This window comes from Phyllobates terribilis, unplaced genomic scaffold (genome assembly GCF_046119375.1).
Source record: "Phyllobates terribilis strain yellow unplaced genomic scaffold, ASM4611937v1 Scaffold_1__5_contigs__length_1240528914, whole genome shotgun sequence".
Taxonomy (NCBI): Eukaryota; Metazoa; Chordata; class Amphibia; order Anura; family Dendrobatidae; genus Phyllobates; species Phyllobates terribilis.
Genome location: NW_027362761.1, coordinates 558646039 through 558672260, shown reverse-complemented (window position 1 = coordinate 558672260; position 26222 = coordinate 558646039). Strand labels below are relative to the sequence as shown.

At 48.0% G+C, this 26222-nt stretch overlaps 1 protein-coding gene across 1 annotated transcript in view; it reads right to left on the bottom strand.

Annotated features, from left to right (window-relative positions):
* Window positions 1–26222, bottom strand: part of LOXHD1 (lipoxygenase homology PLAT domains 1) — a 442934-nt gene that overhangs the window by 146947 nt on the left and 269765 nt on the right. The window contains exons 22-25 of the mRNA XM_073680470.1: window positions 14294–14490; window positions 6986–7178; window positions 2508–2668; window positions 852–1164 (exon numbers count right to left, since the gene is read on the bottom strand). Coding sequence (XP_073536571.1) covers window positions 852–1164; window positions 2508–2668; window positions 6986–7178; window positions 14294–14490 — 864 coding nt within the window. The remainder of the gene's footprint in view (window positions 1–851; window positions 1165–2507; window positions 2669–6985; window positions 7179–14293; window positions 14491–26222) is intronic.

Genomic DNA, 26222 nt, shown 5'->3' with positions numbered 1-26222 from the left:
CAGTAGGGACCACCGGCATTCCAGGAGGACTACAAGTCCCTGGCAGACCTGAAGCTAGACCCATTACAGGACCAGGAACTATGAAGGCCCCGGCGACCAGGGATAGTGGTTGCCAGCAGAAGGTCCCACTACCAAGCGACAGCTGAAGTAACAGCACGACACATAAGCTAGGTCCAGTTGCAGGCTGGCCAGGAGCATACAGAGAGGCAGACACGGACCAGGAGGTCTTATACCCGCTCACTGGGGAAAAGTCCTGAAGTGCACCCATCCTACTAAGTACCCTGGACCGTACCTGACATCCGCACCAGTAAAGGTATTGAAGCGAATCCCCTGTCTCTGTCAGTTACTCCTGCTGCGCCATCCCGCCTGCACTACAAGCCCCAGCATCACCACCCACCATCAAACTCCACACTGCCCCGGGGGCCCGCTCCACCTGTGGGGAGCAGAAGCATCCCAGCTGCCATCCCATCACCCCCCGGAGGTCTGCAGCAGCGCTGGTAATCCTTACCAGGTACCACAGGTGGCGTCACAAACTATTTACTTTATTTTTATTTTCTATCCAAGTTCCAATCCCCTTTTTCAAGAGTGACCCCAGGGTACGGACCTGGGATCCGACCACCGCGACATCCCCAAACCAGGTAAAGGCCCAGGTACAGAGTCGTCCCCATCCCCGGGCGTGTCAATGGCATGAAAAGTTATGCCGTCGTGGTTGTGGTGGAGTTATAGGGAGCTATGGTTCCCCATTAAACAAACCCCCAAAGAAACATTTCATTAATTATAACAAATCAAATTGTTAATTGTTTTATGGAATATCAGTAATTTCTTTTTATAGAAATATTTTCTTCATTTACCTTCAAGCCCTGTATCTTGTGGAAGGAGTTCTACCACCACTTCTCCATCAACTTCCCCTCGGGCCAGCCACCTACTGCACTCAAACTTGTAGGTCTCCACCACTTCTTGCGGTTGCATCTCCACTTCATCTTCTTTGCTGGATTTCTTTTTCTTGTTCGGCTTCTTCTTCTTATCCGGTGGTGGGGCCGTTGACACCATCTGAATCCCAACACGTTTGATCTCAACCATTTCTAGGAACCAACCATCCCCGAATCCTGTACCGTCATGACCAATCCTAAGCTTGAGAATCTTCCCAACATCCAGCGCTTCTATCTGTGAGCAGATGAGTTCAAAATGATAAAAAAACACAAATGTCCAAAAAAGTCATCAGTACTAGGCACAAATCTAATGGGCCGCTGCTTCTACATAGGATGAAGCATAGTTGTTCAAAGCTTTAGGTCAATTCATACTTATTTTCATCCACCCTACTGTGGGGAAAAGTTATTAGAAAATGGGGGACAGAGCAGCAAGTAAAGTAGACCCCTTACTTTCCTCTTGTACTTTCAACCCGCCATATAGTTCCAATATAATACTGGGATAATAACCATTACAATATCATCATATAGTGGCAAAAATATACAGTACCCAAAGTGAACTTTTGATTTCAGTTTACTGTTTGGAATAAGTTGCCTGTGTGTGCATGAGGAATGACACTATTTCTGCCCATAATATGATATACAGTGGGGGAAATAAGTATTTGATCCCTTGCTGTTTTTGTAAGTTTGCCCACTGACAAAGACATGAACAGTCTATAATTTTAAGGGTAGGTTAATTTTAACATTGAAAGATAGAATATTCCAAAAAAATCAAGAAAATCACATTGTATAAATTAGTTTGTTTTTTTTTGCATTTTGCAGTGAAAAATAAGTATTTGATCCCTCTGGCAAACGACACTTAATACTGGGTGGCAAAACCCTTGTTGGCAGTTAGACGTTTTTTCTAGTTGATGATGAGGTTTGCGCACATGTCAGGAGGAATTTTGGCCCACTCCTCTTTGCAGATTATCTGATATCAGATTTTGGAGGACATTTTACAGCAGTACTTACCACTGTTGCTGCAAATCCAGCTCTGGGCTGAGATAAAACACTTCTTTGAGATATGTAGAAATCTTTGGTTTTGTATCTCTTGCTCCTTTTTTTACTTTGCTCCTCCTCCTACCCTATATAAAGATTTTAGTAGGCAGGTGTAATCTGATCTCTCAGTGAACTGGCAGTTTCTCTTGATCTGACCAAGGCCGATTTTAGCAGTTTTTCAGATTGAGTAAATTATGGAGGAAGAGAATAAGAGAGGAACTGGCTCATAAGTGGATCAAGAGGCAGATTTCTCTGATAAGATATATTACAACGCTTCTGATATTGGTAATTTGGGGCAATTACCTAAAAATGTCCTCTCAGAAATTAAGATGCATAAAGTTAATATCTGTGGTGATAGAAACTGTAAACTCATTATAAGCCAGTGCCTAATGAATATATTAAGCAGGTACCATGAATATTAAGCATTCCTCATGAATATTAATCAAACCTCATGAATGTTAAATCAAAAGTAGCGAAAATCCCCAAAAATGGTGACAACCATATGATCTGTGTGCATACAGTATGTATCACATTATTTTATACCTTGAAGATGTCAACAGCTCCTCTCTCAAAGTCGTTCGAGCGGCTTCGCAAAGAGGTCTCCTCCGTCTTCCCCCGGTCTCCATATAGCTGCATGAAGACATTAGCGTTGGTGCCAGCACCTCTCACATTGCCGGTGGTCACAATAACTTCATAATTAACAACTGGAGGAAAAAAAAGAAACTTTAAGAGCACTGGGTATGATGGGAAAAACTGGACTTGGGTGATAGGATTTAAAAATAGTGACATTGTTAGAACAAATGGTGTCAAATTGTGGCCAAATTTCCCAAAAAGTTTCATAAGGCATCATAGATTTGTCCCAATGTCCCACCACATTCCTAAAGTTCACAATATTAGTGGAAATATTTTGAGGGAAACGGTATAAAATTTCTTCAACACTATAGGACCCATGTGATGGGGGTCCTTCACAACCCCTGCTTGGCATCCCATTCCGACATCCAACCTGTATGCAAGGGAGGGAGTTACATTGAGCTGAGCCTACTCAATGGTCCTGGCAGTTTAGCCCCTTAGCCATGGTCACTGTTCAACACAGCATCTAAGTCAGGGGTGGGCAATTTATTTTCCCAAGGGGCCACATCAAAGATAGTGACTGTTGTGGAGGGCCTATCCAACTGGCCAAACTTAATTCTACTCATTACTATTTTATATCAATTTTTATCACTTAATCTCGAGCAGAATTAAGTTTGGTGACTCAGTCGCTGCTACTGTTAATACATGTAAAATGTTCTTCCCTGACAAAAAAACATATAATTTGCTGCTTTTTATATAAGTTTATATAAAGAAGCGAAATATTCTGCTCCTGTTGCTCAGCATTTATACCTTAATCTACAGCTCATAACACAATATTATGTCCCCACATAGCTCCTCAAACAGTATGATGTCCTCAAAAAAAATCCCACACCGTATAATGTCCCCGCATAGTATGATGTCCTCACAAAGCCCGCCACGCTGTATAATGTCCCCACACAGTATGATGTCCTCACAAAGCCCCCCACACTGTTTAATGTCCCCACAGAGTATAATGTCCTCAAAAAGCCCCCCACACTGTATGATGTCCCCACACTGCATGATGTCCTCACAGAGCCCCCATGCAGTATATCCCCACAAATCCCGCCCTACACAATATGTTCCTACAAAACCTCTTACACAGTATGATGTCCCCATACAGCTCCCATGCAATATGATATCCCCATACACCCCCCTACAATTCCCCCCTACACACTATGATGCCCTCAAAGATATCCACATGCAGTATGATATCCCTGCACAGCATGATGTCCCTCACACAGTATGTCACCACAGAGCCCCTCTCCCCCCAGGCACTAAGATGTCTTCACACATCCCCCTTACACAGTATAACATTCGTACACAGCCCCCCACGCAGAATGATGTCTTCACACATGCCCCTTAGGACACAGCATGATGTTTTCACACATGTTCTTAGGGCACAGCATGATGTCCTCACACATGTTCCTTAGGGCACAGCATGATGTCCTCACAGATGCCCTTAGGACAAAGCATGATGTCCTCACACATGTCCCTTAGGAAACAGCATGATGTCCTCACACATGCCCCTTAGGAAACAGCATGATGTCCTCACACATGCCCCTTAGGAAACAGCATGATGTCCTCACACATGCCCCTTAGGAAACAGCATGATGTCTTCACACATGTTCTAAGGGCACAGCATGATGTCTCCACACATGCCCCGTAGGAAACAACATGATGTCCTCACACATGTTCTAAGGGCACAGCATGATGTCCTCACACATGCCCCTTAGGAAACAACATGATGTCCCCACACATGTTCTAAGGGCACAGCATGATGTCTCCACACATGCCCCGTAGGAAACAACATGATGTCCTCACACATGTTCTAAGGGCACAGCATGATGTCCTCACACATGTTCTAAGGGCACAGCATGATGTCCTCACACATGCCCCTTAAGAAACAACATGATGTCCTCACACATGTTCTAAGGGCACAGCATGATGTCTCCACACATGCCCCGTAGGAAACAACATGATGTCCTCACACATGTTCTAAGGGCACAGCATGATGTCCTCACACATGCCCCTTAGGAAACAACATGATGTCCTCACACATGTTCTAAGGGCACAGCATGATGTCCTCACACATGTTCTAAGGGCACAGCATGATGTCCTCACACATGCCCCTTAAGAAACAACATGATGTCCCCACACATGTTCTAAGGGCACAGCATGATGTCTTCACACATGCCCCTTAGAAAACAACATGATATCCCCACACATGTTCTAAGGGCACAGCATGATGTCCCCACACATGCCCCTTAGGAAACAACATGATGTCCCCACACATGTTCCAAGGGCACAGCATGATGTCTCCACACATGTCCCTTAGAGCACAGCATGATGACCTCACAATGCCCCTTAGGACACAGCATGATGTCCTCACACATGTCCCTTAGGGCACAGCATGATGTCCTCACACATGTCCCTTAGGGCACAGCATGATGTCCTCACACATGTCCCTTAGGGCACAGCATGATGTCCTCACACATGTCCCTTAGGGCACAGCATGATGTCCTCACACATGCCCCTTAGGAAACAGCATGAAGTCCTCACACATGTCCCTTAGGAAACAGCATGATGTCCTCACACATGCCCCTTAGGAAACAGCATGATGTCCTCACACATGTCCCTTAGGAAACAGCATGATGTCCTCACACATGCCCCTTAGGAAACAGCACGATGTCCTCACACATGCCCCTTAGGAAACAGCATGATGTTTTCACACATGTTCTTAGGGCACAGCATGATGTCCTCACACATGTTCCTTAGGGCACAGCATGATGTCCTCACAAAATGCCCCTTAGGAAACAACATGATGTCCCCACACATGCCCCTTAGGAAACAACATGATGTCCCCACACATGTTCTAAGAGCACAGCATGATGTCTTCACACATGTCCCTTAGGAAACAACATGATGTCCCCACACATGTTCTAAGAGCACAGCATGATGTCCTCACACATGCCCCTTAGGAAACAGCATGATATCCCCACACATGTTCTAAGGGCACAGGATGATGTCTTCACACATGTCCCTTAGGAAACAACATGATATCCCCACACATGTTCTAAGAGCACAACATGATGTCTTCACACATGTCCCTTAAGAAACAACATGATATCCCCACACATGTTCTAAGAGCACAGCATGATGTCCTCACACATGCCCCTTAGGAAACAGCATGATATCCCCACACATGTTCTAAGGGCACAGGATGATGTCTTCACACATGTCCCTTAGGAAACAACATGATATCCCCACACATGTTCTAAGAGCACAGCATGATGTCCTCACACATGTTCTAAGAGCACAGCATGATGTCCTCACACATGCCCCTTATTAAACAGCATGATATCCCCACACATGTTCTAAGGGCACAGCATGATGTCCCCACACATGTTCTTAGGGCACAGCATGATGTCCTCACACATGTCCCTTAGAGAACAGCATGATGTCCTCATACATGCCCCTTAGGGAACAGCATGATGTCCTCACACATGCCCCTTGGGGTACAGCATGATGTCCTTACACATGCCCCTTGGGGTACAGCATGATGTCCTTACACATGCCCCTTGGGGTACAGCATGATGTCCTCACACATGCACCTTAGGGCACAGCATGATGTCCTCACACATGCACCTTAGGGCACAGCATGATGTCCTCACACATGCCCCTTGGGGTACAGCATGATGTCCTTACACATGCCCCTTGTGGTACAGCATGATGTCCTTACACATGCCCCCTTAGGGAACAGCATGATGTCCCTACAATTTCCTACAATGTACTGTAAATTAAAAGAAAAAAAGAGCTGTTCACCCTTCCTCACTGCTCCGGCCTGCGCTGTGAGCTGAGGCACAGCTGACGCGATGTAATGACGTCATCTCACCTGCTGAGCTCTCAGATGCAGAGGTTCAATGATGGACGAAGGAGCTGGTGGCTCTCTGCTCCATCACTGTGTTCACTGTTATCTGTACCCCGAGGATGCAGATACCAGTGAAAGTGAGACATTGGGTAGAGGGTAGCCACGTGTAGCAGGACACCACTGAATCCAGCCCTTTGACTGTCGCGGTCCATGGGCTGCACCAGAACACCTGAGAAGCTGCACTTTGACCAGGTCTGATTCTAAATGGTTAGATAGAGGGGAGTGAATTTTGTCACTTTCTTTGGGCCCTCACAATGTGGTTGCTTGTTATAATGGCAGGTCGGGGGCCCAATTCAGACCATTGCTATGGATCCCCAGGACAACTATGTAAATCCCTTGTAAAAGGTGAATATTAATTGTATAATCACTCCATAATAGGTATTATACATATACTAGGCTCCTACCAGTTCAGAATAAACTAATTAACATAGAGATCCTGCTATATCCTGCTGGTATTTGTGATATTGCCAATTGACCAACTTACGCTTCTCGATGTCAATCACCTCGCTGGCGTACACTTCAATCTCCACTTTGCCATCACACTCATCACGACACAGCCAGCGGTTGCACGGGAACATGTATTGCTTGCCATGTGCTGGCACCTCCACCACCACATTAGCCAGGAACCATCCTGCACGAATCCCCACATTGTCATGACCGATGAGCAGCTTATTGATCTGATGGGAAATAAATGGGAGATACATGCAATTATTATTATTATTTTTACATATAGTGGGGAAAAAAAGTATTTAGTCAGCAACCAATTGTGCAAGTTCTCCCACTTAAAAAGATGAGAGAGGCCTGTAATTGACATCATAGGTAGACCTCAACTATGAGAGACAAAATGAGAAAAAAATCCTGAAAATCACATTGTCTGATTTGGAAAGAAAGTTTTTTCAAATTTTGGTGGAAAATAAGTATTTGGTCAATTACAAAAGTTCATCTCAATACTTTGTTATATATCCTTTGTTGGCAATGACAGAGATCAAACGTTTTCTGTAAATCTTCACAAGCTTGGCACACACTGTTGCTGGTATGTTGGCCCATTCCTCCATGCAGATCTCCTCTAGAGCAGTGATGTTTTGGGGCTGTCGCTGAGCAACATGGACTTTCATCTTCCTCCAAAGGTTTTCTATAGGGTTTAGATCTGGAGACTGGCTAGGCCACTCCAGGACCTTGAAATGCTTCTTCCGAAGCCACTCCTTCGTTGCCCTAGCGGTGTGCTTGGGATCATTGTCATGCTGAAAGACCCAGCCATGTTTCATCTTCAATGCCCTTGCTGATGGAAGGAGGTTTGCACAGAAAATCTCACAATACATGGACCCATTCATTCTTTCATGTACACAGATCAGTCGTCCTGGCCCCTTGGCAGAGAAACAGCCCCAAAGCATGATGTTACCACCCCCATGCTTCACAGTAGGTATGGTGTTCTTTGAATGCAACTCAGCAATTTTTCTCCTCCAAACACAATGAGTTGTGTTTCTACCAAACAGTTCTACTTTGGTTTCATCTGACCATACGACATTCAACCAATGCTCTTCTGGATCATCCAAATGCTCTCTAGCAAACTTCAGATGGGCCCGGACATGTAATGGCTTAAGCAGGGGGACACATCTGACACTGCAGGATCTGAGTCCCTGGCGGCGTAGTGTGTTACTGATGATAGCCTGTGTAACGTTGGTCCCAGCTCTCTGCAGGTCATTCACTAGGTCCCCCCGTGTGGTTCTGGGATTTTTGCTCACCATTCTTGAGATCATTTTGACCCCACTGGGTGAGATATTGTGTGGCGCCCCAGATCGAGAGAGATTATCAGTGGTCTTGTATGTCTTCCATTTTCTAATTATTGCTCCCACAGTTGATTTCTTCACACCAAGCTGCTTGCCTATTGCCGATTCAGTCTTCCCAGCCTGGTGCAGGGCTACAATTTTGTTTCTGGTGTCCTTCGACAGCTCTTTGGTCTTCACCATAGTGGAGTTTGGAGTCTGACTGTTTGAGGTTGCGGACAGGTGTCTTTTATACTGCTAACATGTTCAAACAGGTGCCAGTACTACAGGTAATGAGTGGAGGACAGAGGAGCCTCTTAAAGAAGAAATTACAGGTATGTGAGAGCCAGAAATCTTGCTTGTTTGTAACTGACCAAATACTTATTTTCCACCAAAAATTGAAAACAATTTCTTTCCAAACCAAACAATGTGATTTTCAGGATTTGTTTTCTCATTTTGTCTCTCATAGTTGAGGTCTAACTATGATGTCAATTACAGGCCTCTCTCATCTTTTTAAGTGGGAGAACGTGCACAATTGGTGGCTGACTAAATACTTTTTTCCCCACTGTACATTGTGGGGTGAAAAAAATGAAATATAGGGGGCACCATTTATCCTTTTGTAGACCACTATTCGACTCAGGGAGACTTATATAGGAGGCAATGATTCCTGGCCAAAGATATGCAAATTTGCTCTCCTCCAGGAAAAAGCTGTCTCTCTAGTGCCACCTACTGGACATGGTCACTTTAAAAGTTAAAGAAGCCTCCCCACAAAGTTTTTATTATTTACTAAATCTGTGTATATGAGCATGTAGTGAAGTGTTTCTATACTCACCTACTGCTCCTCTTCTCAGTGACATCACCACACTTCAGACTATCGGGCTCATGCTATGCTCTATGCGTGTACTGGAAGTCTCTTTTACAAAATGAGTTAACTTTTTTACATCCAAGTGAGTGTTATCAGATAGTTTTCACTGGGGGCGTGTACTTCTTCTCCCTGTATGAGTTGCTATCACTGGGGGCGTGTACTTCTTCTCCCTGTATGAGTTGCTATCACTGGGGGTGTGTACTTCTTCCCCTTGTATGAGTTGCTATCACTGGGGGCATGTACTTCTTCCCCTTGTATGAGTTGCTATCACTGGGGGAGTGTACTTCTCCCTGTATAAGTTGCTATCACTGGGGGCGTGTACTTCTCACTGTATGAATTGCTATCACTGGGGGCATGTACTTCTTCTCCCTGTATGAGCTGCTATCACTGGGGGCGTCTACTTCTCACTGTATGAGTTGCTATCACTGGGGGCATGTACTTCTTCTACCTGTAGGAGTTGCTATCACTGGGGGCATGTACTTCTTCTCCCTGTATGAGTTGCTATCACTGGGGGTGTATTATTCTTCTCCCTGTATGAGTTGCTATCACTGGGGGCATGTACTTCTTCTCCCTGTATGAGTTGCTATCACTGGGGGCATGTACTTCTTCTCCCTGTAGGAGTTGCTATCACTGGGGGCATGTACTTCTTCTCCCTGTATGAGTTGCTATCACTGGGGCCATTTACTTCTTCTCCCTGTATGAGTTGTTATCACTGGGGGCATGTACTTCTTCTCCCTCTATGATGCTGCCCAATCATAAGGAGGAAGAAACACCCTAGAGAGAGAACACGCCCCCACCATAGCTTACAGTACTTTTCTCATTGTGTGAAATGTAAAGATACAGAGGTGATCTCCTGGTCTCACCTCCTGCGGTATTAGACAGTGCTGGGTATAGAGCACAGATGACAAACACCTTTCACATAAGGTCGATGTGTATGTATCACTTTGCAAACCCTTCTATCAGCTCTCCTCCACTTATAACACTGTCAGCTCTACTGGACTGCATCCCCTCCCCACACACACTGCCTGTCCAGAGGTGAGAGCTCAACTTGTAAGCTCAGGACCAACAATGTCATCTATCCCAACCAGATAATCTGATACACCACACAATGAAATCCATAATTGTACCCATAAACTATGAATGGAATATACATTTACCCTGCTATAGCAATACATGTGTGTCAATTTTCTTTACTTCTGGCATTCTGTTCATGAATCAGAAAGCTCAGGATGAACAATGCTATACGTCCCACCTAATGAAATGTTAATAAATGAAAAATAAATTGACACTGATGCATGTATACAGTAGCATTATGCATCCTGAGCCTCCTAGTTCATGGCCAGAATTCCAGACATAAAATAGACTAAAATGAATTGCTATCTATCAGGGTAAGTTTATATTCCATTCATGGTTGAAGGGCACAAATATGAATTTCATTGTGTAGTGTATCATTAGTTTATCTGGTTGGGATCTATGGTGTTGTTCATCCTGAGTTTACAAGTTGAGTTCTCCCCTCTGTAAAGGCAGTGTGGGGGGAGGCACAGTACAGCAGCGCAATATAGCAGAGCTGACAGTGTTATGAGAGGAGAGCTGATAGAAGGGTTTGCAATGTGGACAGCTACACATCAACCTTACTGTATATGAAAGGTGTGAGTCACCTGTGCATTATACCAGCAAGGTCTAATCCTGCAGGAGGTGAGACCAGGAGATCAACTCTGTATCCTAACATCTTACACACTGAGCAACCTAATCTATAGTGGGGGGGGCGTGTTCTCTCTCTACTATGTTGTTGCCTGTTTATGATTGGTCAGCATCATACAGGGAGAAAAAGTACGCGCGCGCAGTAAAACAAAGGTAATAACGGCCACTTGGACTTAAAAAAGTTAACTCATTATGTGCCAGTTCTTTGACTGTTAATATATCCGCAACAGAGAAGCGAAATTAGATAGAAAAAAAGACTTGTTTTAGTCCGCTCTGCAGCCACTATTACATTGTGTGTCCAGTTCAACACAAAAAATTTAATGAAAGGTCCTGGTCAGATGCTTTGCAGATTCTGACATTGCCCTTTACAGACTCTGATTAGTTGGGTGATGGGTCTGTTTCTTCTTCAAGAGACTACCGGCTGGAATGGCAAAAAATTCTACCAAAATAAAAGAGGATCCTGATTTTTACAGCTTCCAATCTAAAGCACATAATGCTGATTTAGAGCAATAGACTACAAGTCGCAGCATATTTTAGAAAATTCTGACAAAAAAGCAATAGACTTGTAACATCTCGGTTTCTGTAGGTTCGCGCTGTAATATTACAGGGTTATTGATGCTGGAGTCTCTGAAGCTTCTCGATGAATCACATAATGAACGCTCTGAAGTTTATTGGAAACCAAGCAAATAAAGCACAAAGCAATAAAAGCTAAAGCTATTCTGGTAATGGCAAATAGATGGACTTTTATGAGAGAGAACAGCAGGGGGCGATCTGGTGCTAATTCTTTAAATTGCCCTGCAGGGTTTTGGAAATCTCTTTATTGGTATTTTAAATGGTCATTCTGAGATAACTGTATTGTTTTTAGGTCTCATCAGGAATCTATAGTATATGGTCTAATTTCAGATAAGGCAACTCTTTCTAGAAATATTATTAAAAACGAGTCCTACATAAAGGTACAGTCATCTGGTGCTGAAATGAAGCAAAAATAAAAGATAGAGGTGGAAAAGTCTAGGCACAACACAAAAGAGAAATCATATAAAACAGTCATGAAATATTACATCTTGTTCATATACACTATATATACAGTACAGACCAAAAGTTTGGACACACCTTCTGATTTAAAGATTTTTCTGTATTTTCATGACTATGAAAATTGTACATTCACACTGAAGGCATCAAAACTATGAATTAACACATGTGGAATTATATACTTAACAAAAAAGTGTGAAACAACTGAAAATATGTCTTATATTCTAGGTTCTTCAAAGTAGCCACCTTTTGCTTTGATGACTGCTTTGCACACTCTTGGCATTCTCTTGATGAGCTTCAAGAGGTAGTCACCGGAAATGGTCTTCACTTCACTGGTGTGCCCTGTCAGGTTTAATAAGTGGGATTTCTTGCCTTATAAATGGGGTTGGGACCATCAGTTGTGTTGTGCAGAAGTCTGGTGGATACACAGCTGATAGTCCTACTGAATAGACTGTTAGAATTTGTATTATGGCAAGAAAAAAGCAGCTAAGTAAAGAAAAACGAATGGCCATCATTACTTTAAGAAATGAAGGTCAGTCAGTCCGAAAAAATTGGGAAAACTTTGAAAGTGTCCCCAAGTGCAGTTGCAAAAACCATCAAGCGCTACAAAGAAACTGGCTCACATGAGGACCGCCCCAGGAAAGGAAGACCAAGAGTCACCTCTGCTTCTGAGGATAAGTTTATCCGAGTCACCAGCCTCAGAAATCGCAGGTTAACAGCAGCTCAGATTAGAGACCAGGTCAATGCCACACAGAGTTCTAGCAGCAGACACATCTCTACAACAACTGTTAAGAGGAGACTTTGTGCAGCAGACCTTCATGGTAAAATAGCTGCTAGGAAACCACTGCTAAGGACAGGCAGCAAGCAGAAGAGACTTGTTTGGGCTAAAGAACACAAGAAATGGACATTAGACCAGTGGAAATCTGTGCTTAGGTCTGATGAGTCCAAATTTGAGATCTTTGGTTCCAACCACCGAGTCTTTGTGCGACGCGGAAAAGGTGAACGGATGGACTCTACATGCCTGGTTCCCACCGTGAAGCATGGAGGAGGAGGAGTGATGGTGTGGGGGTGCCTTGCTGGTGACACTGTGGGGGATTTATTCAAAATTGAAGGCATACTGAACCAGCATGGCTACCACAGCATCTTGCAGCGGCATGCTATTCCATCCGGTTTGCGTTTAGTTGGACCATCATTTATTTTTCAACAGGACAATGACCCCAAACACACCTCCAGGCTGTGTAAGAGCTATTTGACCAAGAAGGAGAGTGATGGGGTGCTACGCCAGATGACCTGGCCTCCACAGTCACCAGACCTGAACCCAATTGAGATGGTTTGGGGTGAGCTGGACCGCAGAGTGAAGGCAAAAGGGCCAACAAGTGCTAAGCATCTCTGGGAATCCTTCAAGATTGTTGGAAGACCATTTCCGGTGACTACCTCTTGAAGCTCATCAAGAGAATGCCAAGAGTGTGCAAAGCAGTCATCAAAGCAAAAGGTGGCTACTTTGAAAAACCTAGAATATAAGACATATTTTCAGTTGTTTCATGCTTTTTTGTTAAGTATATAATTCCACATGTGTTAATTCATAGTTTTGATGCCTTCAGTGTGAATGTACAATTTTCATAGTCATGAAAATGCAGAAAAATCTTTAAATGAGAAGGTGTGTCCAAACTTTTGGTCTGTACTGTACATTTTAGAAAAAAGACATTGGACCATGCATGGCTATACAGAGACATATGATGTATAGTAAATAGGCAACTAGAGAGAAAAACACCCATAGAGATATTGCAAGAAAATACTATCTGCTCTGATCTGCAGGGGTGTGGCCTACAAACTATGCTCTGCCCCCTGTTTCCCACCCTGGAGGTTCTCTACACCCTTATTTAGAGCCTGTAGCCCCTAGGTGTTAAAAAAAAGTATACAAAAAACATGGGAAACCTCATGTTATATTGCTTGTAGAAGCTGTTGAGGATCTGTAACCATCTGCCATGCTGTTTTTAAAGATAGATACTGCTGAGGAGAAAGACAGAATTTTGCCTCCTCTGCTTTAAGGGTTATTAGCATCACAAGGAACCCTACCAATCCTGAATTAAGGAGCTACAAATCAGATTCAGCCAAGAGGAAGTGCAGAACAGTGAGTAAGGCCACCTCAGTTCTCTGCACAGCCAGGTAGTCAGGAGCACTGCTGTGCATGGACATACGATTAAGGAGACCACAGAGCTGAATGGTCATGGGATCTTAAACCCCATATATATGCAATGTGGCAATTAAGAAGTGTAAGTTGTATGGGTTTAAATGCCCAGTCTCAAACAAATTGTAGGCTAAAAGTACATGACAGGAAGTGCTGTCATGGGGACAATGGTGCAGAGGACCTTCTGGCATCAGGCATGTAACATCAATTAATTGAAATGAGATATTGAACAATGTGTCACTTTACCTTCCCAATGTCTATAGTGTTTATAGTGAAGCTGTCCACCCGACTTCTTTCGAAGTTGTCAGCCAAGTCGTTATCAGAGACCAGCAGGAACTGCTTATTGGTGTCTCCTTTCTCTCCATACAGCTTGACGAAGACTCTGGAATCAGAACTGGCTCCGCTGACATCTCCTGTCCTAATGTGAAAGTGGTAACTTATAGCTATAGGGACAAAGAGATGTAACAATGAGAAGTGAAGGAACCTATATAATCTGGAATATCACAATTGATCTACCCCAAAAGAGAACACTAAGGGTATGTGCACACAATCAGTGTTTGTTCAGGCTTTGACGCAGGTGAATTTCCAGCATGAATTCCGCACCTCCACTCAATGGAGTTTTTGTTATGCGTTTTTGTGACGTATAGATAGATATGGGATAGATATTCGTAAAATTAATTTGTGCCTTGCGTATTAGCCTAATAAATAAATAAATCTCTTAGAAAAAAGTGCAAGGCACAAAAGAATAGATAAAATTTAATTTTTATTTTAACATAGATTAAAAAAATCTTAGTAAAAAAGTACATGTATGACTCAAGACAATCATAGCTGATGAGAAAAAATGAGGCAGCATAATATCAATTTCCAAAGTAGATCAATGTATAAATGCAATATAATAGTGGCTCAAATAAATATAGAAGTATACCATACAATATATATTCGAAATATTACAGACGGATACCAATGCAGAGGGAATACCAAGGAAAAGACTAATCATGCATACAGATTATAGTCAGAGTAAGGTACCATAAAGTGAAGAAATCACAGAATGGGGAGTAAAAACACAGTGGCAAAAGAAAAAGGGAAATCTCACCATGAGGAGAACCGCACCCGCATCCGACGTGCGTTTCGTAAAAAGCGTGATTAAGCATATCATTTTTTTAAATTATTTATTTATTTATGATATAGATGCGTTTTTTGGATGCGTTTGCACTGCGTAAACGCACTTTACTACCCTCGTCCTTTTTTTAACTGTGGATTTACCGCATCTAATGCAAGTCTATGGGGAAAGTCGGCACCGAAGACTGAGCATTCCCGCAAGAGAAATTGACATGCTGCGGCACGGAAAACCCACACCGCAGCGTAAAAAAGAAGCACAGTGAGCATGGGATTTCTATTAATCCCATCCACTGTGCTAGTACTGTGCAACGCAACATTTAGGACGCAGCAAAAATACGATGCGTCCAAAACGCTAGTATTCCTGATCATGGACACACAGCCTAATGGTCTAGAAAGCACAGAATAATCGGCAGAGAAGCAGCAGCCACCATCCAGTCCTGAGTGGTTCCTGATTAGCGATTCTATCCATCATTTAGTGTTGAGTCTGTTTACAGATAGGTAGTAGTTAGGCATCACCGCTAGAGACCTGACCGGGCAAAATCTAGACATGGTTCATCCCCAGCATACAAAATATAGAAAAAGTTTCAATTCCGCTCATCACTCCTGTGTTTAGAGAGAAGTATCCCAGGAAACTTCCCAGGTAGACAGTCCGTGGTCGGGGTGTGATGCACGGAGTATGTGCTAGTCTGTTTTCCAGGTCAAATAGCTCTCAGTGGTCCACAAAGGGAAGTTCTCCAGCACCAAAGGAAACTAGTTAAAACATAGCCTTTAATAATATAGGATAAAAAAGGCAAAATTCGCACATAATGCTTACACGTTTTGGGTATATAAACAAACAAACTTTTTTTTTCTAATCCGATTACGTTTTTTTTTTTAGTCTATACGATTAAAGGATAAGCTTTAACTACTTTCCTTTGGTGCAGGAGAACATCCATTTCTGGACCATTGAGAACATCCACAGTGTAGCATTGGCGTCTCTGCCTCCTGCCAGGCAGAGACGCCGTTCCCCTCACCGCCGCTGTCCAGGTCCGGCGTCTTCCTGCTCTCCTGCTGCTGTGGCGTGCACCGCGCGCAGCTTCCCGGGCACTGTGCTTAGGGTGCGCGCGCGCTCTCTCCCTCTTAAAGGGGCCACGCGCGCCATCCTATAGAGTCCCTGGCCAATGGCCGGAGGACTTCTCCTATATAAGGCACCTCCTCCAATATGGAGGTGCCTGTGCAAAGTTGTTGTTCCATGTGCTAACACTTGCTTCAGCCCTCAGGTCCCGCTGCCTGTCAGTTCTGCCCGCCAGTCTGTCTAACAGTTCAGCCCGCAGTCTGTCTAACAGCTCAGCCCACCAGTCTGTCTAACAGTTCAGCCCGCCAGTCTGTTTAAGAGTCCTGCTCGCTAACCTGCCGTGCCCACCAGCCTGCCTACCTGGAGCACTCGCCTGTTACCTGTCGTGTCCACCAGCCAGCCTACCTGGAGCACCTGCCCGTAAACCTGCCGTGCCCACCAGCCTGCCTACCTGGAGCACCTGCCAGTTACCTGTCGTGCCCGCCAGCCAGCCTATCCGGAGCACCTGCCAGTTACCTGCCGTGCCCGCCTGCTTGCCTACCCGGAGCACCCATCTGTCTATCTGCCGAACCAGCCGCTGTACCGGTCAGTTACTGCCATCTGTTCCGTGGGAATCACCTGCTCTCACGCAAGGTCAGTCCCAGAGTGGCTCCTGGTCCACCTGCCCGGTCCCTCCCTGGTTCACGGAGTCGACTAAGCCGTCGTGTGACCTTGGTCAGGCCGAGTAGGCACTTAGTCACGCCCCTCTGGTCCCTCCTTGCACCGAAGCACCGAGGTTCCACCACCCTGTAACAGTTTGCACAGGCCATGGAATCCGGTGGCCCCCAGGCTCCTTCGCTCTCTGACCTGTACCAGGAGGTCTCACGTCAGAGATCCCAACAGGAAACTATCCTGTCCTATCTGCGGACTGTCAACTCCCGCCTGGACACGCTGTCCACCCCGTCTGTGTCCATCTCTAGCCAAGCGGCACCCGCTCCGGTGGCACCTCAACCCAGTGGCGCTGTGGCACCCGGCTTTGGACCCCGGTTCTCTGAGCCTCCACGTTTTGGTGGTGACTACATCTTATGTCGGGGCTTCATAAATCAGTGCACGCTGCACTTTAAAACTCCTGGCACACCGGTTCACCTCCGACCGGGCCAAGTGGCATTCATCATGTCTCAGCTCACCGAGGAGGCATTGACATGGCTAAACTCTCTGTGGGAAAGAGGGGATCCCCTGGTGTCCGATCTTCTGGCCTTCCTCGCTGCCTTCCGGAAGGTCTTCCATGAGCCCGGACGAAAATCTTCTACTGCCTCCTCACTTCTCCGTCTCCGCCAAGGGTGTCTCACTGTGGGCCAGTATGCCATACGCTTCCGAACAGTCGCATCTGAACTCGCCTGGAACAACGAGGCTCTGGTGTCCACCTTTTGGGAGGATCTTTCCGGATGGATCAAGGATGAGCTAGCCGGTCACGACATCCCTTCCACCCTGGGCGACCTGGTGTCATTAGCTACCTGGATTGACATCTGTTTTCTGGAACATGCTAAGGAGACTACCCGGTAGAGAAGATTTTCGCGTCTCGCTCCAACATTCCAAAGGCCAGCCTCGCAACCGGCAATTCCCCGGGCGTGTTCGCCTGAGCCTATGCAAATTGACCAAACCAAGATGGTCAAGTCTCGCCTGGAGACGCGCCGAGCCGAGGGGAGTTGCTTCTACTGTGGCAGTATAGGGCATCCTATCCGTTCCTGCCCGGTGAGGCCGGGAAACTCCAGTGTCTAGGACCGCTCTGAGAGGTCGTCCTAGGCAAGAGTAAATCCTCTCTGTCCTTGACTCTGTCTGTTTCTATTTCCAGTGGTGAGACCCGCTTCTTCGAGACTGCCCATCCGGATTCCGGAGCCACTGGGAATCTCATTCAACAGGCTGTTGTGGAGCGGTATCAGATTCCCACCGTACGTCTGGCTGAACCATTGGCGGTTGCCTCCGTGGATAGGAGGCTTCTTCCGGAGACCATCTTGCTTGTCACAGAGCCTGTAACCCTTCAGGAGGGAATGCTGTACTCGGAAAAGATCTACTTTCATGGGCTGTCCGGTCTCTCTCACCCCCTCTTGCTTGTTCTACCCTGGTTACAAAGACATGAGCCCGTCCTGAATTGGAGATCTGGTGAAGTGCTCCGTTGGGGTCAGGAATGCCATGAGTCCTGTCTGGTTCCGGTTCGTCCTGCTCGACCCCCGTCTACACCGGCTAATCTACCTGGTCTGCCGGCACCCTACTGGTCCTATGCGGACGTCTTTGACAACAAGGAAGCGGAGACACTACCACCTCATAGGCCGTATGATTGCCCCATCGACCTGGTACCTGGTGCTTCTCCTCCCTGCGGGCGAATTTGCCCTTTGTCGCTGGCTGAGACCCGGGCCATGTCTGAGTACATAGAAGAGAATCTTGCTAGGGGATTTATCCAGAAGTCCACCTCTCCGGCTGGAGCACGATTCTTCTTCGTCAAGAAAAAAGACAGCTCTCTACGTCCCTGTATCGATTACAGGGGCCTTAACCAGATTACCATAAAAAATAAGTACCCCCTGCTTCTCATGTTTGACCGCCTTAAAGGCGCTAAGATCTTCATCAAGCTTGATCTTCGTGGGGTGTACAATTTGGTCCGGATCCGCCAGGGAGACGAGTGGAAGACGGCATTCAACACCCGGGACGGTCACTACGAATACCGCCTGATGCCCTTTGGTCTCTGTAATGCTCCAGCAGTCTTCCAGGTGCTGGTTAACGACATCTTCCGTGATCTCCTGTATTCTTGCGTGGTGGTGTACCTGGACGATATCTTGATCTTCTCTCCGGATCTGCCCTCACACCGGAGGGATGTTCGTCAGGTTCTGCTAAGGCTCCGGCAGAATCAACTATACGCTAAATTCGAGAAATGCCTCTTTGAGCAGATCTCCCTACCGTTCCTGGGCTATATTATCTCCGAGACTGGTCTGCGGATTGATCTCGAGAAGGTCTCTGCCGTCTTAAAGTGGCCCTGACCGGAGGGGTTGAAGGCGATTCAGCGATTCCTGGGCTTCGCAAACTATTAGCGCCTCTTCATTCCTCATTTCTCCTCCCGGACTGCTCCCATCTCCGCGCTCATCCGTTAAGGAGCAAATCCCAGGGAATGGACTTCCGAAGCGGAAGAGACCTTCGTCTCCCTTAAACAAGCCTTCTCTTCTGCTCCTGTGCTACACTGTCCGAATTGCAACAAGCAGTTCTTCCTGGAGGTTGATGCATCCTCCTCCGGAGCTGGAGCGGTGCTCACCCAGAAATCCTCCTCCGGGAGAATGGTAACCTGCTGCTTCTTCTCCAAGCTCTTCTCCTCGCCCGAGCGCTACTACTCCATAGGAGATCGTGAGCTGCTAGCCATCAAACTAGCGCTGGAGGAGTGGCGCTACTTGCTGGAGGGGGCTCAGCACCCGGAGGTCATCTACACTGACCACAAAAACCTTGCTTATTTACAGAACGCCCAAAGACTAAATCCGCGTCAGGCCAGGAGGTCTCTATTCTTTGCCCGATTCTGCTTCACTCTGCATTAACGCCCAGTGGACAAGAACATTAAGGCTGACGCTCTATCCCGCTCATTCCTGTCTTCCGACCAGGAGGAGGAGCCTCTACATATCATTGACCCCTCCAAAGTAATGACTGTGGCTCTGTTTGACCTGTCTCATCTTCCACCCGGTAAGACCTTTGTAGCGGTTCCGGATCGAAAGAAGGTTCTACTCTGGTGCCATTCATCCAAACTAGCTGGTCATGCTGGCCAGAGGAAGACCTTTCTGCTTATCACCCGACATTACTGGTGGCCCTCCCTGCGCAAGGATGTTGCGGACTTTGTCGCGGCTTGTTCCTCTTGTGCCCGTAACAAGGTTCCCAGGCACCTTCCATCCGGCCGTCTCCTTCCTCTTCCCATGCGTTCCGCTCTGTGGCAACACATTGCAATGGACTTCATCATGGATCTGTTTCTGCCGGTTGTACTGTCATTTGGGTGGTCGCTGACCGCTTTTCTAAAATGGCCCACTACATCCCTCTGCCTGGTCTTCCATCTGCACCTGTGCTGGCTAAGGACTTCATCCATCACATCTTTCATCTTCACGGCCTACCCCTCCACATTGTGTCTGATCGCGGGGTTCAGTTCACTTCGCGCTTGTGGAGAGCTAAGTGCAAGCTGCTGGATGTCTCCTTGGATTTCTCCTCTGTTTATCATCCTCTATCCAATGGTTAAATGGAACGTATCAACCAGATCCTTACCAGCTTTCTTCGGCACTTTGTCAACGCTCACCATAACGATTGAGTTGAGCTCCTGCCCTGGGTCGAGTTCTCCTATAACAACCATGACAGCGAGTCTTCTTCTAAATCCCCGTTCTTGGTGGTCTACGGTCAACACCCCTGGATTCAGTTTCCTGTCTCCTCTTCAGTGGACAATCCTGCCGCGGAGTCTCTTGTCAGCGAATTTTCAGCTATTTGGGAAGACACTAGATCTGCACTTCTTCAGTCCTCCGAGCGGATGAAGAGACATGTTGATAAGAGACGCCTGGATCCGCCTCAATTCCGTCTGGGAGACAAGGTCTGGCTTTCCTCCAAATATGTTCATCTCAAGATACCTTCCTATAAGTTGGGTCTGCGGTTCATCGGTCCGTTTGAGGTTTTGAACCAAATCAATCCCGTGGCTTACAAGCTGAAACTCCCGGTCACCTTACAGATTCCCAACTCCTTTCATGTATCCCTCCTCAAACCTGTTGTCCTTAATTCTTTCTCTGATGATCCAGGTACCGCTCCAGCTCTAGTCTTCGCTGAGGATGTCTTTGAGGTAGAAAACATTTTGGCCACCAAGAGGATAACAGGAAAGACTTTCTTTCTTGTGGATTGGAAGAGGTTTGGCCCGGAGGAGAGGTCTTGGGAACCCAGGGAGAACATTCATGCCCCTCATCTTCTTAAAAAATTTCTCACGGGCCTAAAGAAGAGGGGGCGTAAAGGGGGTACTGTAGCATCGGCGTCTCTGCCTCTTGCCGGGCAGAGATGCCGTTCCCCTAACCGCCGCGGTCCAGGTTCGGTGTCTTCCTGCTGCCGTGCCTACTTGGAGCACCTGCCAGTTACCTGTCGAGCTCGCCTACCCGGAGCACCTGCCAGTTACTTGACGCGCCCCCAGGGCAGTGGGGTACTCGGTGTCCGGGCCTATGGATGCTGGGGGGGAATATGTCACAGTGACCGGCCCGGTCCATGGCCCAGGGCGGTCAACAAAAAGGGGATAGTTTATATGGGATTTGTAGTTTGATCGTGACGCCACCTGTGGTTTCTGGTAATTTGTACCAGTGCTGCTGCAGACCTCTGAGGCAGTTGATAGGGCAGCTAGAATGGAACAGCTCCCCACAGGTGGAGCGGGCCTCAGGGCAGTGTATAGTTTGATGGTGGATGGTGATGCTGGGACTTGTGGTGCAGGAGAGATGGCGCAGCTGAAATAACTGACGGAGGCAGTTGAGTGCAGTCATCCGAGTTTTACTCATAGTTCTTGTTCAAGGTTCTCAGGTACACCGTACGGGTGTCCGCCTCCGCGTCGCACTGCGTCTACCAGACCAGGGGTTCAGCACTTTCTCAGATATATCAGGAGTGCTTGACGGAACCCCGCGTTCTATCTGTTCCTTACTAGACCGACTTCTCACGCTGGGTCTTCTCCCTCCTGCCCTGCGCTTCCCCACACACAGTCCCGATCGGGTGCTCTGAAGTCCCTCTGGGCAACCTGGAGTTCCCGGACCTACTTGACCCTCACGGTGACTATGATGGGACTGTGGCGACTGCCCTATAAAAGTCAGAAAGTGCAGAAGCCTTCGGTTTTTCCAGCCGAGACCTGGAGTAACATGGCTGGTCCAGAGGCCGGTCCCCTTCTTGCGGTCTGATCCCTCTGACACCTGGCAGATTCGGGGCGTACGGGTGCCGTCCTGCACTCACCGTACCCCCTGGGATCCCTTCTGTAGAAAGGAGCCTTTCTCCTCTGCTCCCCTCCTGGACCTCTATTACTAGGCCCCAATTGTGGAGCAGAGCTCCTGAAGAGACTCTGCTCCCCTCCTCTCCTTTCACTGAATCCACACTGACTAGCCTGGCTTCCCTTTATATACCTCCTGTAGCATCGGCGTCTCTGCCTCTTGCTAGGCAGAGACGCCGTCCCTCTCACTTTCCCGCTCCTGGCGCGGCGTCCTCCAGCGCTCCCCTCCTCGGCACTGTGCTTAGGGCGCGCACGCTCCCCCTCTCTTAAAGGGACCGCGCGCGCCGTCCTAAGGACTCCCCGGCCAATAGCCGGAGGACCTCCCATATATAAGGCACCTCCTCCAAAATGGAGGTGCCCGAGCAAAGTTGTTGCAAAGCATACTCACCTCTGCTTCAGCCCTCAGGTCCCGTTGCCAGCCTGACTACCAGTTCTGTCTGCCAGCTTGTCTTCTCTCCAGCCCGACAGTCTATCTCCAAGCATCCGTCAGTCTGTCTAGGGGCGAGTCCACCTGCATACCAGGAAGCACCTGCTAGTTACCAGCCTGCTACCTGCCGTACCTGCTAGCCCGCTCACCTGGGAGCGCACGTCTGCTACCCGCCTGCTAGCCTACCTGGAGGCTCCGCCGTCACATGCCGTGACCACCTGCCTGCTAGCCAAGAGACTTCTACCTGTTCTGCCGTCACATGCTGTGACCACCTGCCTGCTAGCCAAGAGTCTTCTTCCGTCACGTACCGTGACCACCGGTCAGCTAACCCAGAGACTGCTGCCTGCCTGTTGTGTCCACCCGCTATACCGGTCAGTCCCAGCTATCTGACCCGTGAGAGCCACCTGCTCCTCTACAAGGTCGTCCCCAGAGTAGCACCTGGTCCCTCTGCTCGGATCCTCCCTGGTCACGAAGTCGTTAGCCGCCGTCCGACCAGGGTCGGTTCGGGTTGATACCTAGTTATGCCCCTCTGGGTCCCTCCTTGCACCGCGGCACAGAGGTTCCACCACCCGCACCCGTTACAGTTTGCTGGGGCCATGGAACCCGGTGGTTCCCAGATCTCCAACAGGATTCGATTCTGTCCTTTCTACGGTCTGTTAACTCTCGCCTAGCTGCTATGACTGACTCGTCTGTGTCTTTCTCTGGCCCAGTGGCGCCTGTTCCTGCGGCACCGCAATCCAGTTCCATTATGGCACCTAGCTATGGACCTCGACTTTCAGCACCTCCACGTTTTTCTGGCGACCCCGCTTTAGCCCGGGGTTTCATAAACCAGTGCACCCTGCACTTTGAACTCTTCGCATATCAGTTCATCTCCGAAGGGGGCAAAGTGGGATTCATCATGTCCCATCTCACCGGGGAAGCACTGGCCTGGCTAAATCCCCTGTGGGAGAGAGGGGATCCCCTGGTGTCCGACCTGTCGTCTTTCCTCACTGCTTTCTGGAGAGTCTTCGATGAACCGGGACGAAAGACCTCTTCAGCCTCCTCTCTGCTACGTCTCCGCCAAGGGAGTCTCACCGGTGGCCAATATGCCATCCGGTTCCGTACCCTCGCTTCTGAGCTTGCCTGGGATAACGAGGCTCTGGTCTCCGTCTTCTGGGAGGGTCTTTCCGGTCGGATTAAAGACGAACTTGCCGGTCGGGACATTCCTACCACCCTGGGTGACCTGGTGTCACTAGCTACCCGGATTGACATCCGGTTCCAGGAACGCACCAAAGAGACCACCCGTGAGAGGAGGGTTCCCCGCCTTGCTCCTTCTTTTCAGAGACCTGTCTCTTCATCTGTCACTCCCCGGGCGCACTCACCCGAGCCCATGCAGATCAACCAGACCAAGATGGTCAAATCTCGCCAAGAGTCACGCCGAGCCGAGGGGAGCTGTTTCTATTGTGGCAGTAAAGAGCATCTGATCCGTTTCTGCCCGGAGAAGCCGGGAAACTCCAGTGTCTAGGACCGCTCGGAGAGGTTGTCCTAGACAAAAGTAAACCCTCTCCATCTCTAACCTTGTCTGTCTCTATCTCCTGGGGAGAGAATCAGCACTTTGAAGTCGCCCACCTGGACTCTGGAGCTGCTGGAAACCTCATCTCCCAGTCCCTGGTAGAGAGATACCGTATTCCCACCAAGCCTCTGGCTGAACCTCTGTCAGTTGCCTCCGTGGATGGAAGACTCCTTCCGGTGACCATCCTGCTCATTACTGAACCCTTAAACCTGCAGGTGGGAATGCTGCACTCTGAGAAAATCTCATTCCATGTGCTGTCCGGACTCTCTCACTCCCTGTTGCTAGGTCTACCCTGGCTCCAGACACATGAACCCGTATTGAACTGGCGATACGGTGAAGTACTCTGGTGGGGTCCAGACTGCCATAAGACCTGCCTGGTTCCGGTCCGCCCAGCTCGCCCTCCGCCTACTCCAGCTTATCTACCCGGTCTCCCGGCTCCATACTGGCCCTATGCGAACATCTTCGGTAAAAAGGAAGCAGAGACGTTGCCACCCCATAGGCCATAAGATTGCCCGATCGACCTGGTACCTGGCGCGACTCCACCCCGTGGGCGCATCTACCCGTTGTCTGCGGCCGAAACCCTGGCCATGTCTGAATACATTGAAGAAATTCTGGCTAGGGGATTTATACGAAAATCTACCTCCCCGGCTGGAGCCGGATTCTTCTTTGTCAAAAAGAAAGACGGCTCACTACGTCCCTGTATTGACTATAGAGGACTCAATCAAATCACGGTAAAAAACAAATACCCCCTGCCGCTCATCTCCGAGTTGTTTGATCGCCTCAAAGGCGCCAGGATCTTCTCCAAGCTGGATCTACGGGGAGCATATAACCTGGTCCGTATCCGTCAAGGAGAATAGTGGAAGACAGCATTCAATACCCGGGACGGTCACTATGAGTACCGTGTGATGCCCTTCGGTCTCTGCAATGCTCCCGCCGTCTTTCAAGAACTGGTTAACGACATCTTCCGTGACCTCCTGTACTCCTGCGTGGTGGTATACCTGGATGATATTTTGGTCTTCTCTCCGGATCTTCCCACACACCGGAGGGATGTTCGTCAGGTCCTGCTTAGGCTCAGGCAGAACCATCTCTATGCCAAATACGAGAAGTGCCTCTTCGACCAGACCTCCCTTCCATTCTTGGGCTATGTTATCTCCCAGACAGGCTTGCGAATGGATCCCGAGAAGCTCTCCGCCGTTCTAAAGTGGCCCCATCCTGAGGGGTTGAAGGCGATACAGCGATTCCTGGGCTTCGCCAATTACTATCGTCTCTTCATCCCACACTTCTCGTCCCGGACTGCTCCCATATCTGCGCTTACCTGTAAGGGGGCAAATCCCAAGGTATGGTCGCCCGAAGCCGAGGAGACCTTTCTTTTCTTAAAGAAAGCCTTCGCCTCTGCCCTCGTCCTGCACCGTCCGGACTGCAATAAACAATTCTACCTGGAGGTTGATGCCTCCTCCTCCGGAGCCGGAGCGGTACTCACCCAAAAATCTTCTACCGGGAGAATGGTAACCTGCGGCTTCTTCTCCAAAATCTTCTCCTCGTCTGAGCGCAACTACTCCATAGGAGACCGTGAATTGCTAGCCATTAAATTGGCACTGGAGGAGTAGCGCTATCTGCTTGAGGGGGCTCTATACCCGGTGATCATCTACATGGATCACAAAAATCTGGCTTATCTTCAAAATGCCCAGAGACTTAATCCGCGTCAGGCCCGGTGGTCTTTGTTTTTTGCCCGCTTCGACTTCATCCTTCATTTCCGCACTGCGGACAAGAATGTCAAAGCTGATGCCTTGTCCCGATCCTTCCTGTCCTCCGATCAAGAGGAGGAGCCTACGCACATCATTGACCCTTCCAAAGTAATGAATGTGGCCCCCTTGGATCTGACTCGTCTTCCACCCGGTAAGACGTTTGTAGCAGTACCAGATCGGGAGAAGGTTCTTCGCTGGGGTCATTCTTCTAAACTAGCTGGCCATGCTGGCCAAAAGAAGACCTTCCTGCTCATTACCCGGCATTACTGGTGGCCTACCCTGCGTAAGG